The following is a 13,326-nucleotide window of genomic DNA, read 5'->3' as shown; positions in this document are numbered from 1 at the left end:
TAGGCTTCAAGGTGGTTTTTATTAGATATTTTTTTTATTTACATTTCAAATATTATCCCCTTTTCTAGTTTCCCCTCTGAAAATTCCCTTCCCCTCTCCTTCCCCCTGCTCCCCAAACCACCCACTCCCATCCCTGGTCCTGACATTCGCCTATACTGGGACATTCAACCTTCACAGGACCAAGGGCCTCTCCTCCCATTGATGATGGAGTAGACCATCCTCTGCTACATATGCAGCTAGAGCCATGAGTCCCACCATGTGTTTTCTTTGGTGGTTTAGTTCCAAGGAGCTCTGTGGGTACTGATTAGTTCATATTGATGTTCCTCCTGTGGGGCTGCAAACCCCTTCAACTCCTTGGGTACTTTCTCTAGCTTCTTCATTGGGGACCTTGGCAAGATGTTTTAATATGTGCCTGTAATATCAGAAAATGAGGCCAAGCAGGAGGATACCAAGTTTGAGGTCGTCTTGGATATAATGAAACTTCCTCTCAAGGAAACAAAACAAAAAAGTTTCCCTAGAAGTGCAGAACCCTACAGTACCGTATGTTGGCTATGAACATCCTTGTCCCTATGAAATAAAAATATACCTTTGTGTCTATACATGTATCTCTTATATTTTTAATTCTACAAATGCTGTAGACCTCTCAGGAGATGTTATTAAAAGTCAATTATGGATTTTTGCATCATGCATAAAAGGACAGCACATCTGCAAATATTATAGATGCTACGAGTGGGTTTCATTTTGTAGATGGACTTTTATCTTTAAGAATTTGGTGAGAGTATAAGCAATCCAAAAGTACTTTGAAAAGGAATGAAAGAAAAATCTTCAAAACTTTGTGCTTATAATATAGCTTAAAGATGCAGAAAAGCAGAGCTTAAAATGATCCTCTCAGCACCCACACAGCCCTCGATCTCTAGAGGAGGCTGCTTAAATACTTTTCCTTCTTGCAGTATTTGTTGCCTAAGCAAGTCTGTGGGTATACAGGAGGTGATCATCCCTCCTACACAACCACTTTCATATTTATAACACTAACTCTCCATATACATACTAAGGGCACTTGAGTTGCTAATCGTATTCAGCCACTTTCTCAAGTTCTCAGGTGTGTGGTCCACACACTACCTTCTTGCACGTAAAACAGAAAATTATAGTTCATCTTGAATGTTTTTTTTCCAAGTACAGACCAATTCATACGGAATGTTTGACGCTCATGACTTTTCAAAAGATTTTTGATCCAGCATAGAACTCCATAACTCTTATGCTCAAAACTAACAATGTAAAGCTTTTTTTTAAAAATAAGTTTTCTTTAACAGCAGAAGATAAGGATAAAGATGCTGAAATGGGTAAAACTACCCTTTACTATTCATGTGAGGTGGTTATCCTCCTCCATGGAACTCTTTGTGGATGAATACAAAGCAAAGATTATGTTGGAAACACAGTGAGCACATTTCATAACAAATGGAATGATTTCTAATGTTTTACCTGATCAGTAAAATAGTTAAAACCTTCCATAACCTGTTAATCTTATAAAAACCTTGTACGAATTTTAATTATGATAATAATTTTCTTCAACCAAAGTAAATGACAGTTATGTTCTATGCATATCAATAAAGCTTAAATTATTCTTAAAGTAATCATGTCTAATTTTTTGCTAATCTGATACTCATCCACTTAAAAGCATAAGCCAATCTAAAACAGGAAAAATTGATGTATTTTAAAAATAAATTTATTCTTTAGGGTTAAGCATTTTACTCATGGCAGTTACCCATGGCAAATGTATGCAGCCACGTTTGCTTATTTCACTAGTCATACCCATGCACTCCTCTTAAGAATCATACGACCTTTCTGTCAGATTATATATTATAAAAATAACCATCGACATTCCAAGGTCCTCGAAAAGATAATCAAGTCCCTATATACTCACTCTAGAACGCATAGCATGTTCAGCCATTCAAAGGAAGATCCTGGATCTACTAAAATATTTTTGGATCTCTTATTAAAAAGTCAGTCCAATTCTAAGCATATTAGAGTCAGTAAGCCAAATCCAACTTTAACAACCCAAAGGCTATGAGATCTGAGCTTGAGTATATTTTGTCATTGGAGTTACTAATCTATTTAAGAGTTTAAGTAAAATTCAGACTTGTTAGTGCCATAGAATACAATAACTTATGAGTCAGGAGAAAAGCAATTTGGCCAATGTCCCAGTTTTGCTTCCAATTTAAAACTTTTATTCATATTGCTAAAATTTTCAGAACATTTATTATTTCAAAGATTATAACTCAGAATTCATAAAAGCATCTCTCAATCCACGGGTTGTGACCCCTTTGGCAAACCTCTATCTCCAAAAATATTTACATTATAATTTATGACAGTAGAAAAATTACAGTTTGAAGGAGCAATAAGAATAATTATATGGTCAAGGACATCACAACATGAAGAACTATATTAAAGGTCACATCATTAGGAAGGTTGAGAACCCTGGATTCAAAGGGTTAGATGCCCTATAGCTTAAAAGTAAATATCTCTTATTGATCAATTCGGTCAGATATGGAAAATCCTATCTGTAGACATAATATTTAGGAGGCAGAAGCAGGAGAAATGCTCTGAGTTAAAGATCAGCATCAACCTACTTAGTGAGACTGTCCAGGCCAGACTTTTTCCAAAGTGAGCCTCTGTCTCAACAATAGTGGCAACTATTTTTTTAAGCTTAGAAATTACTACTATTAAGGAGTCTATAATTGAAAAGAATAGTTAAGGGGAAAGAAAAAGCACAGGCATCAGGATAGGAGAAAAAATAAATTGGTGAAAAGAAAAAAGAAAGGTGTTTTCCAATGGTGTATCCCTCTTTTTATGAACCATGTCGCCAAGGGCATACTTGTGAGAGGAAAATGATTTCCTTAAAAAACAAAAGGTCTTATTCTGGTCAAAGGAAAGCACAAGGAACCAACTAAATAACAAAGTAAGCATGGCTTTAGTTCCATTTTCCTATGCTGATATCAACTGCTGAAAATTAGGAAGCAGCACCTGCACCGACCACACAAATTTTATTTTAAAAGCAAAACAAGATGCATGCTGGGTGGGGAAATCAGCTGGCGGGAAAATGTGTGATGGAAATTTATCAGGACAATGAAGATACTCTGTGTTCTGTGAATCATTTCTGTTTTCTTTATAATCATGTTAGCAAAAGAACAAGACTTGTTGGGTGCACAGTGGAATAGTTAGGTCTCAATAGAGTAATTGCCAGATTAGTCCGCAAACAAAACTAAATGCTCAGAAACTGTACAGAATTTTTGCGTGAAACTATCAAAGCAAGATTTAAAAAATGGACTGAAACTTAAAAATTTCAATGGAAAAGCTAAAGGCACTGTCTTTTTCTACCTTTATGTGAAGACTTAATGTTTCTAAGCATCTCCTTTCAAAGCCGCTGGGAAGATTTCTTGAGTACTATTTTCATCACCTTAAGAGAAGAAGGAGCATTTTGATTTCTTACAAGTAAAGAAAGCCCGTTGAAATCGAGATGGAAGTCCGAAGCCCTGTGCCGTCAAGCATAGTCTGCGTTTGAGTATTGACTACTGCTTAGCTTTAGCCTGGGCTCCGAGGTGCAACTCTGTGCTCTCCAGGTGTAGCTTATTTGAATTAGTGAAACCTTTCTCTCTGTAAAACTCAAGTTTCCCAAGCTACATAAAATGTGTACCATTGAGTCTCTAGTTTCCAGAACACAAAGTTTTCTGAGTTCTATCACCTTCCCTATTTACAGAATCATAATGTAATTAATGTATACAGCCTAAGAAACCATTGCGATGATATTTGTATTTCAAATCCATTTTTGTTTTATTAATCTTATAACTGTATATTGGGTTTTGATCTTTATTTGTGTTGTGTAGATAAAAGTGGTAGTTGGAATTTCATTTGGAAAAGCATCTAGGATATTTATAAGGACATTTAAGGTAAAAATAAAGTATTCCTTCCGTTGTAAACATATCTGATGGGACTTACAAGGTTTCTACCTTTCACATATTTCTTCAAATAGAATTAAGGAATCAAAACATATATCTTACTTCTTAGCTGGCTGGGCATGTTATGTTACAATATTCATCCACATGCCTTTAAATTTTTTTGTTTGTTTTTTGTTTTTGTTTTTGAGGCAGAGGTGGGTAGATCATTGTGAGTTCAAGACCAGAATGGTCTTCACAGAGAGCTCAAAGTCTGCCAGGGCTACACAGCGGGTCCTTCTCAAGTGAAACAAAACAAAGGAAAGCAAGCAAAAATATATCTTATTTTAGTAAAATTAACAGTGTATTGATTTCATCAGGGAAGAAAAGATAATGTCATGATACCTTTGACTTAACTTTTGTTTCCATCTTTTTATTTTTATGAACTAATATGTCTTGACTTAGACTTAAAATCCTGATATAGGAAGTTATTTACATGTTAATGTTTGAGGGCATTCTTATGCATTTAAAAAATGAAATATATAAAAATTTTCTTCCTGAAGTCTTTCTGTCTTACAAAACATGTCGACAACTTTGTATGTGTTTTGACACTATCTGTTTCAGACTCAGCACAACACACAAGGAAGTGCGTGAAGGAGGAGGTGAAATGAGATGGGTGTGATTTGTGAGTAGACCGAGAAATAGTCATGGCATATACAGCAACTAAACTAGTAGGACAACTTGTCATGTAGTTTGCCTTTCCTAAAACCCAAAATTTAGGTTTCTCTTAGATGACTGCTTTGGAATAGCATCTATCAACAAGAACCCACAACAGCCCACAGAAACATCCAAATACAAAAGGAGAGCAGCAACTCCTCCTACCTCCATCTCCAGATCCCGATCCTGTATCTGGGAAGAAAAGAGAAAACAGTTCATACTCACTTGAAAAATAGATTAGACAACTAGTTTTCAAGGTTAGGCTTCCTCTCTTGGTTGTCTTTGAGTGATTTTGGTTTGAGACAGGGTCTTTGTAATCCAGGATGATTTACAGTTTGCTCTCCCTGCCTTCATCTGCTAAGTGTGGGGATCGCGCACCATTAGCTTGTTCCCTATCTCAATGCTAAAATGTCATTGATGGGAAAACTTGTAGCACTTCATCTACTAATATACAGTTTTCTCAATTTAATCTAATTTCTGAGACATTATTTTTCTTCTTAAATTTTATGAAACCTGTATCATACAGCTTTGGGGAAATAAAGTCCTGCTCGAGCATGGGAAGTCCTCCCTGGTTTCACTTTGACCAGGCTGAACTGGAGACTTCGACATGATGAGAGGCTTCTATCGCTGCATTTTCGCAACTAAACAGTGTACACAATACCGTTCTTGCACATTGCTTATAAACAAAGAAAAAAAGAGTAAAGGGAGCACTTTGTGGGGATGAGGGGCTGCTCGATGCCACACTATCTACCGGGACGTCACTGCTGATATGAGGAGATGTGAGTTTACTTAGTCTCTGTGCTCGTAGTGGAGCAGACACTGAGACGCTCAGACGCTGAGACACTGGCACAGGAACACCACCTGCACTGTTTCTTACCGTGCTTCTTCCTGCCCTCCCTTCCCAGTCAGTACAAGCAGGTGAAGGTGACTCTTTCTAAGAACACAAATTCCAGAACTATGCAGTGCCCTGCTCTGAGCCAAACTTTTGAGTTCCTTTCTGTTCCTAAATGAAGACAATATCCGTTCTCTGCTTATTTCTTTGCATTCAAAAGATATCCCATTGTGCATTTCTACTCTTAATCCTAGGTCATAAGACAACATTGGTAGCCTCCTTCAGCCATGCTATTACTATTTTACATTGGAATTGCATCCAGGATTCAAGACTTACATAAAAATCCTCCTCAATGAGGTTTTTCCTTGTAGTTTAGTTGAATTAATGTAAAACATTTCTTGTTCGTGCTGGGCTCTTTGAGATTTTGTGGAGACACACTACATAGAGTGGCCAGGGGGATGAAAATCCACAGAGCTGACACTTGGGGGAGAATGGGTCAGTCTATAAAACATGTCCTCCTTTGTGGCATTAACAGTGCTATGGCGGAACGCAGTGGAACAGTAAGTCTTAGTGGCGACTCAGAGTAACTAACACTGTATTATACAAGGATCGCAGTCCATTTATTAACTGCCATCATGTCTGACCATATGACTTTGGGTCGTATCCTTTACCTAAAGGCAAGCTAATTGACGGAAACAATTTGTATATATATGGACATGTGTTAAGATTAAGTATATGTTCTTATATATTTATACATTATACATTAAAATATAAAAATATTTTTAAATATTAATATATATTTAAATATACATTTCTTAACAAATATATATTTATGATATATATTTCTTAACAAATACACAACCAACACTTAGGGTTTGGTTTGACGTTTTAATAATGCCCAATTATGAATGACTCAACACATTTCTTTTTGCAACAAGAACATACTCCGCCAGTTAGAACACACTCATTAGTTACAACACTGCTTCTTTGGGGCAGAATCGTGCTTGAATGGCCAACACTTGCTAAGTTTCCTCTGAGCACACTTTCATACGTAATATTTTAATTGGTTTTGAATTAATTTGAAAGCTTACTTCACTGCTACTTTTACGTGAAGGGACCAAGTCGCGGCTGTCCTGAATTGGGACTATCACATTCTGTCTGTATGCTTACAGCATATGAAGTCTGTTGCTCATTTCTTACTAACATCAGAAACTTCCATGAGGCAGGGCAATGTGATGCTTGTCCCTCTAAACTTGACTATGATACACACAAAGAGATTGGCACCCATGTTCACAGGCTCCAGTTTGCTAAATGACAAGCGGAATCCTAGGCAGCCTTCCGAAGTTTATTCCTTCCGTTTAACAAGTGAATAGTAGCTTGCTTTAAATGTGTGAGCAACAGTCTGAAGTACAATCATTAAAATGTTGAGAAAACATCTTGCCTGTTGATCTTTAGGCTTTTGCGTTAATATATGTGTTTGGGAAAAGTCAGGGAAAAAATAGGAGTGTTTTGGATTTTATCTTCCACATGCGTTTCTAAAACTTCATTCCATCCACTTGATTAGTGACTGATTTGACCCAGATTAAATAGCTAGAGAAGAAAAGAGGGTTAGATGGGAAAATGGGCACTGTAGTCAACTGCATCATTATGAAATACTTGTGGGAAGCTTTAATGTTTTCTCAATTGTAGGATGAGTCATCACGGCAAGCCAGAAATAAGTAGACTAAGAAAGTTGCAGAGAGGCAGACACATCCTGGCACGGAAGGGATACGATTGGACAAGAATCTGGGCTCTTCGTCAACTGCATTCTTGCAAAGCAAGAACTTAAGCTGACAATGAGACTGGCTACAAGGAAGCCACGTTCTAGATTAAAATTTCAATGTTCTCCAGCCACTTATTTCCAGAGAATAGAACTTGCAACCTCAACTCACTGTCAAGAAACATTAAAAATAAATGGGAAAACTATGAAGAAAAGTAATATCCACAATTTTTTTGCCATCAGGCCTGGCTAATCACTTGGTTTCTCTATCACTGCTCAGACCAAAACTCTTTTAAATTCTCTAGTCAACAGAAGATGCATTCAGCTAAACTGGCTGACTAATTAAATCCTGTAGAAATCTAAGTATGCAAATGAGGTAAGGACAGCTTCTTCGATTGTGATTAAATTTTCTACTTGGCTAAGTATTTATTTTCATAGTAAAAGCAGCACACTGGAGACTAGCATGAATAGACTTGAATGAATCAGACTGTGTAGACTGACAGGAATTCAGAGGTTGGGAGAAAACAGTATCATTTTTGGTACCAGATGCCATTTGCCATAGCCACAGCTACTGGTCCAGTTGATATGACTGCTTTCTACCTGTTAGTGCTCACTGGGTGATGTACATGTTTCTCAGCTGCCCTCCTGGATCATCATATAAACAAAGCTTTTTACTGATCCCTGCAGTGTTCACTGAAACCCCCCTGAGGTCCAAAGGTTCCATGTATTTCTGTTTCATTCGTTTTAAAGTAGATGTTCTTTATTGTTTTGTCCTTTGGTATGGATGGCTGATTTATTTTCATAGTTTGTTTCTTAGTGCTTTCTCCTATGCCCCAATCCCTACTCTGAGGCTAGCTTCTGGTCCTCTTCCTCCCCTCTGAGCTGCACTCTTGCCTCCACTTTTACACACACATCTTACTCCATGCCAAGCAGCAATGACCTGTTCTGGCAAATCTGTACTGACCACAGGCCATCCTGACCTTGCCATCCTGACCATTATCCTCATAGGTCATTAACTTGCAAGGACAAAGAATCATTCAGAAAAGACCCCTTAAAAGACCACCACAAAAATCAAAGGACTGTAAAATCAAAATCACTGTAGCTGAGAAATGCTCCTGTTTCATTGTCCCCTGCTCCTTCTGGAAACTGTGGTAATGAGCAGGAGACCTTCAAAGATCAGTCACCACTAACTGTAAGGAGACTGAAGACAGTCAGTCTTCCAAGGAACCCAAGACTTTGTTCTTACTCATTGTACACCCTACCCACCCAACAACACACACTTCTCATGTTACACCCTAAAATAGAAAAACCTGTTATCCCAGAGGGACTTTTACAGAAGATTCCCTAATGCTGTTTCGTTATTTTTGAAAGAAGTTTTCCAATTGTATTATCATTTTTTTTCCTGAACTATGACCTTCAGAGAGTTTTTAAAGTAACTATAGTGATCTTGATGTGTTACTTATTTATTTGTTTATTTAGGGCAGGTGCTTAAGATGCCCATGGCCTAAGCTGGGCTTGGCTCCCCTTTAAAGCACTGCTTTCTGAAGCAGGCTTCACCTAACTGCAGTTTCTTTTTATCTGTTGTTGCTTTATTTCTCTACCTGTAAATTTCTGGGTTGTAACACCCCCACCCCCACCATAGACAGACACACACACAAACTACAGGAGAGGGAGGGAGGGAGGGAGGAGAGGGGAGGGGAGAGGGAGGGGGAGAGGGAGAAATGAAGGAAAAGAAAAACAAACAGCAAAATAGAACAAAGTACCCCCAAAGGCTAAGACAATTGTGGACTTCCTTCCTTCCCTCCCTCCCTCCTTCCTTCCTTCTTTCTTTACTGCCTTCCATCATTCTTAAAACAACACAAATAAAGAGTGCCGTAGAACCTGAGTTTAACTGTGTCAGAAAGACAGATGTTAGTGTAAATTATTCACACTGCCAATGCATTCTTCAGTATGATCTGCTAAGTGGTAACCAGCACATGTTACAGTTAAAAATCTAACATTAGTGTCTCCACAAAAATAACTTGTTAACTTCAGAACTCCAACCTACAAACGTGCAACCCTAGACGATAGCACTGTTTATCAAATAAACAGTCGATTAAACAAACAGAAACTTCATCTATGAATTTGATATGTGTGTACTCAACTCAGATTTCTAATTATATTTTATTCAATGGTCTGCACTTCAGTAAACAACATATGTATTTAAAGATACCAGTTGTGAACTGATGCATTTCCTCTCTTTTACAGACATATTTGAAATAAAAGAAATCACGATGCACAAAAATGATGTACCAAAGAATAAATGGAGTCCCAAGTTCATGCACGAGAAGGTTGCTTTTTGTTGTTGTTGTTTTTTGTTTTTGTTTGTTTTGTGGTTTATTTTTTGTTTTTTGTTTTTCCCCAATAGGATTCAACCATTGAACTCACAGTCCATTTCAGGAACATTTGTGCATACCTGTAGCACAGGATCCTTCTGAGACCACAAGTATCTCACTCTGCTGTTTGCAGGCAGCTTGCCTCAGGTAGCACTCATTCTGGTAGCTCTCTCCATTGGAGCCACACACAGGCACGTAGTCACTGTTACACTGAAGAACAAAGAGAGGAAAAAAAAAAGACACACACAAACAAAAAGCTATGGTTGTTATTGGATTCTGCATTCCTCAAACATCCTAAATACAAGTAACTATTTCCAAAACAAACCACATCTTTTGGTTTTCAGTGATCTCAAGTTGTTGGTTTGTAAGTGCCTGTCATTCAAAGATACAAAAGTCATGTCAAGTGGACCAATTGGTCCTTTGATTTAGACAGAGGCAACACAAGTATCTAAATTAATGAGGTGATTTTAAGAAAGTGACTGATCCATTAGCACACAAAAGATGTAACAACAAACTTACCACTACTATTTAATTGTTTTCCTGAGGTAGCCTTGCTAACTTTTTAGGGTGAAAATAAACAATTTAGCCATGTCAAGTTATTAAAAACAAGGCTGATGGCTATCTGTGTTGGCAGCAGAAATATTTGGCTGAAATTTCAAAACTATAATAGCAAAATAAAATATCCAGTTACTCCTTGGCTTATTTTTTCTATTGAATTCTTAATCTTGATAAATTGAGGAATATTTAGATAAGATGAATTTTTCTTATTACCTTTTATCATTGTCTTTGGATATTGATAAAGACAAAGTATTAGAAGCAAGAGATAACCTTCATATCAAACTTGTTGAATATCCCAAACTATCACGTTTGAGATATGTGTTTGAGAAAGAGAAATGCTCATTTTTAGAATAGCCTCATTACCAAAAACCTACATATCTTTACAATGGAAATTAGACAACCTACTGGGTACAGCCATCATATTATAATCACACTCTAAGGCATTAGAGATACTTGGCTGTGTCCTATACATGCTAATTAAACCAGGATGTGATTATCTGCTGATTACTACTACTGATGCACTTCATTGTTTAATTATAACAAATGAAATGATCAAGATGATTATTTATCAAGGCTTGCCTATGCCAGAAACACAATAAAGAAAACCATGCATGCAGATACATGTGAAAATGCTTTTCTGTTTACTACTGTTAATTAAAATGTTTGAATTTTTGACGTGCTAGAAATTTACAATTCATGCAAAATAAATCAGCAACCTATCCAGGTAGCAAGGAAAAATTTTAATGTTCATGTCTATATTTTATGTCTATCACATGTAAATTTTAACTCAAGGATTTTGACAAAGAACAAAAAATAAAACTGGCATAAAGTAAGAATTTAATTGACAAAACCTTGAGACGTATTTTTTATGCCGTAATTTCTTACATTATCTGTGCCCTTTTATTCACAATAGCCTATTTAATCCTCTTTCTTACTTTTACATAATAAGAGCTTAGTCATCCTGAAAACTTATCCATTTATGTACTTATTTTGTATATGTGTACATTTGTGCATGTGCTTGCTGACTCTTGTATGGGTTTGTGCCTATGTGTAGAGGCCAGATGTTGACATCAGCTGTCTTTCTCAATCACTTCTTCATCTTTGTTTGAGTCAAGGCTTCCCCCTGAGTTTGGAGTTCCCAGATTCAACCAAATTCAACAGATTCTGCCTGTCTAGAAAGCTCCTGTGACCCTCTTGTTCCTGCCTCTCCATGCTGTAATCATGGAAGTGCACTGTCACACCCATATTTTTACATAGGAAATGTGGATTAAACTCAGGTCTTTATGCTTGCACAGTAACTACTTTATTTTCTAAGCCATTTCCCAGTTCTCCATCCAGACAATTTATATGTATTTCAAATCAGTGCTTTCTAAATGAAAGGGACATGAGTCTTGCCTTTGTTCTATCACTGAATAATTTAAATATTAAATTTTGTTAATTGACATCTTTTTTCAAACATAAAATCCAAATTTTATGGGATTCATATTATGGTTACAATTACTAACGGCATGACTTACTGCATCTTTTAGAAATCATCATTATTTCTATAATTTATAATTAGATATTCTGAATACCTCATATTCATTTGATAATTTTACTCCATAACTATACTGTTGGTTCAGAGACTCAGTATATAGCTACACATGATATTGATTTGATTCTGATTTTTTTCGTAATCTATTGCTACTACTTAACTAAGCAATCCTCTTATGATAGGTGACACCTATAACGTCCTAATGAACTTTCTATACAATACATATTTTTGAAATTATACTTGATTAGTGACAACTGTGAGACAGAGGATCTCCAGTGATACTTCAGGGAAAAGACAACATAACAATGACAGTAACAGTTTGAATTTTCCAATGAGAAGTACTAGAGAATAAAAGAACAAATAAGTGTGGTGCGAATTTCATATTCATGGGCAGGATGACAAATGGATAGTTGAGTACTAGATAAATGTGCAGTGTTCAGGAACTGAGACAGGAGAATGGACTTTGGGGGTTCACCAAGCTACGATGATATCTGATGATTGGAGGAGAGAAGAGGAAGAAGGAAAGAGCTGGTAACAATAGACAATAGACTGGCTTACCCTCTCTTTAGGCACATGATAGTTAAAATTGATGTGGATGACTGCGTGGTTAGCCTCTCAAGGTAGGTTTGGCAATCTCACCCCTGGTTATCTTTTAACCATTGTTTAGCAACATTTTGTGTACAGATTATTTGAGTTCACATTTTCTTCTACATAACTTTGATTTTTTTCCCCTCTTCTTCTTTCTCACATGCTTTAGAAGGTTAGTCAAATAGAGGGCTAGTGGTTGGGACAGGAAGTTTGCAGATTGTTATCTTTGTCAGGTTCTATGACACAATTCTGATATACATCTTAAAATAGTGAATACACTGATGAAGTGCTCATGTCACTTCTGGGGGATGCATGCAGTAAGCCAAATGTGAACAGTGCTTAAAACAGGGCTGCCAAGTTCCATGCAGAAGCCAAAAGGGGGATTTGTGAGAGCTGAGAAGAGCTTAGCTGCAGATTATCACCACAATGTTTTTGGCCCTTAGTACCATGACTTGCACTCATTAAAACGAAAACCACAAGAGGACAGGGAGACTCTTAGTCACTAACGCTCAAGGGTGGATGTCTAGTTCTGTTTTTCTTCTGTCTCTCACTGTCTCTATATAGGGGATGGTATGTTACTCAGTAGTTAAAGGTTTGTAAGTTTCTAAAGTAGTGAACTGAGATACATGGGAGATTTACACAAGATTTAAGAACACAAGTTTCATTGTAAACTTCACCTATTAAATGGAAATTATCTGATATTCATGGCTTATTTTTACTAGCAGAATTTCCACCTAGCATTCACAGTGAAGTACCATGATGTTTTTAGAATTAGAAAACAATGAAGCTGCGGCCACCCTCTGTATGAGAATCGGGAAACTGCTGCACTGAAATATGCCGAGTTCTTGAAAATGGTTCTGGGGCTGTCAAGAACTTGTTTACAGTCTGAATAAGGGGAAAATAGATGTTTGGTCACTTACTAAAGACTACAAAGCTATCTGGTTAACAAAAAAAAAATTAAGCCATGGCTATGGTTAAGTCTATAAATGTATGTATTATATAAGCTTATAAGAAGAATTTGTGGTTCCATTTTC

The 13,326-nt window shown here is 36.8% G+C and overlaps 1 protein-coding gene across 2 annotated transcripts in view; it reads right to left on the bottom strand.

Annotated features, from left to right (window-relative positions):
- Tmeff2 (transmembrane protein with EGF-like and two follistatin-like domains 2) overlaps positions 1-13,326 on the bottom strand; it is a 286,588-nt gene that overhangs the window by 239,236 nt on the left and 34,026 nt on the right. For both annotated transcript variants that reach the window (XM_030255650.1, NM_019790.4), the window contains 2 exons: positions 9,693-9,822; positions 4,812-4,838 (listed from right to left, as the gene is read on the bottom strand). In XM_030255650.1, coding sequence (XP_030111510.1) covers positions 4,812-4,838; positions 9,693-9,822 — 157 coding nt within the window. The remainder of the gene's footprint in view (positions 1-4,811; positions 4,839-9,692; positions 9,823-13,326) is intronic.

This window comes from Mus musculus, chromosome 1 (genome assembly GCF_000001635.26).
Source record: "Mus musculus strain C57BL/6J chromosome 1, GRCm38.p6 C57BL/6J".
Classification (NCBI taxonomy): domain Eukaryota; kingdom Metazoa; phylum Chordata; class Mammalia; order Rodentia; family Muridae; genus Mus; species Mus musculus.
Note: the sequence above shows the minus strand (reverse complement) of the source record. Positions and strands in the feature narration are given on the sequence as shown.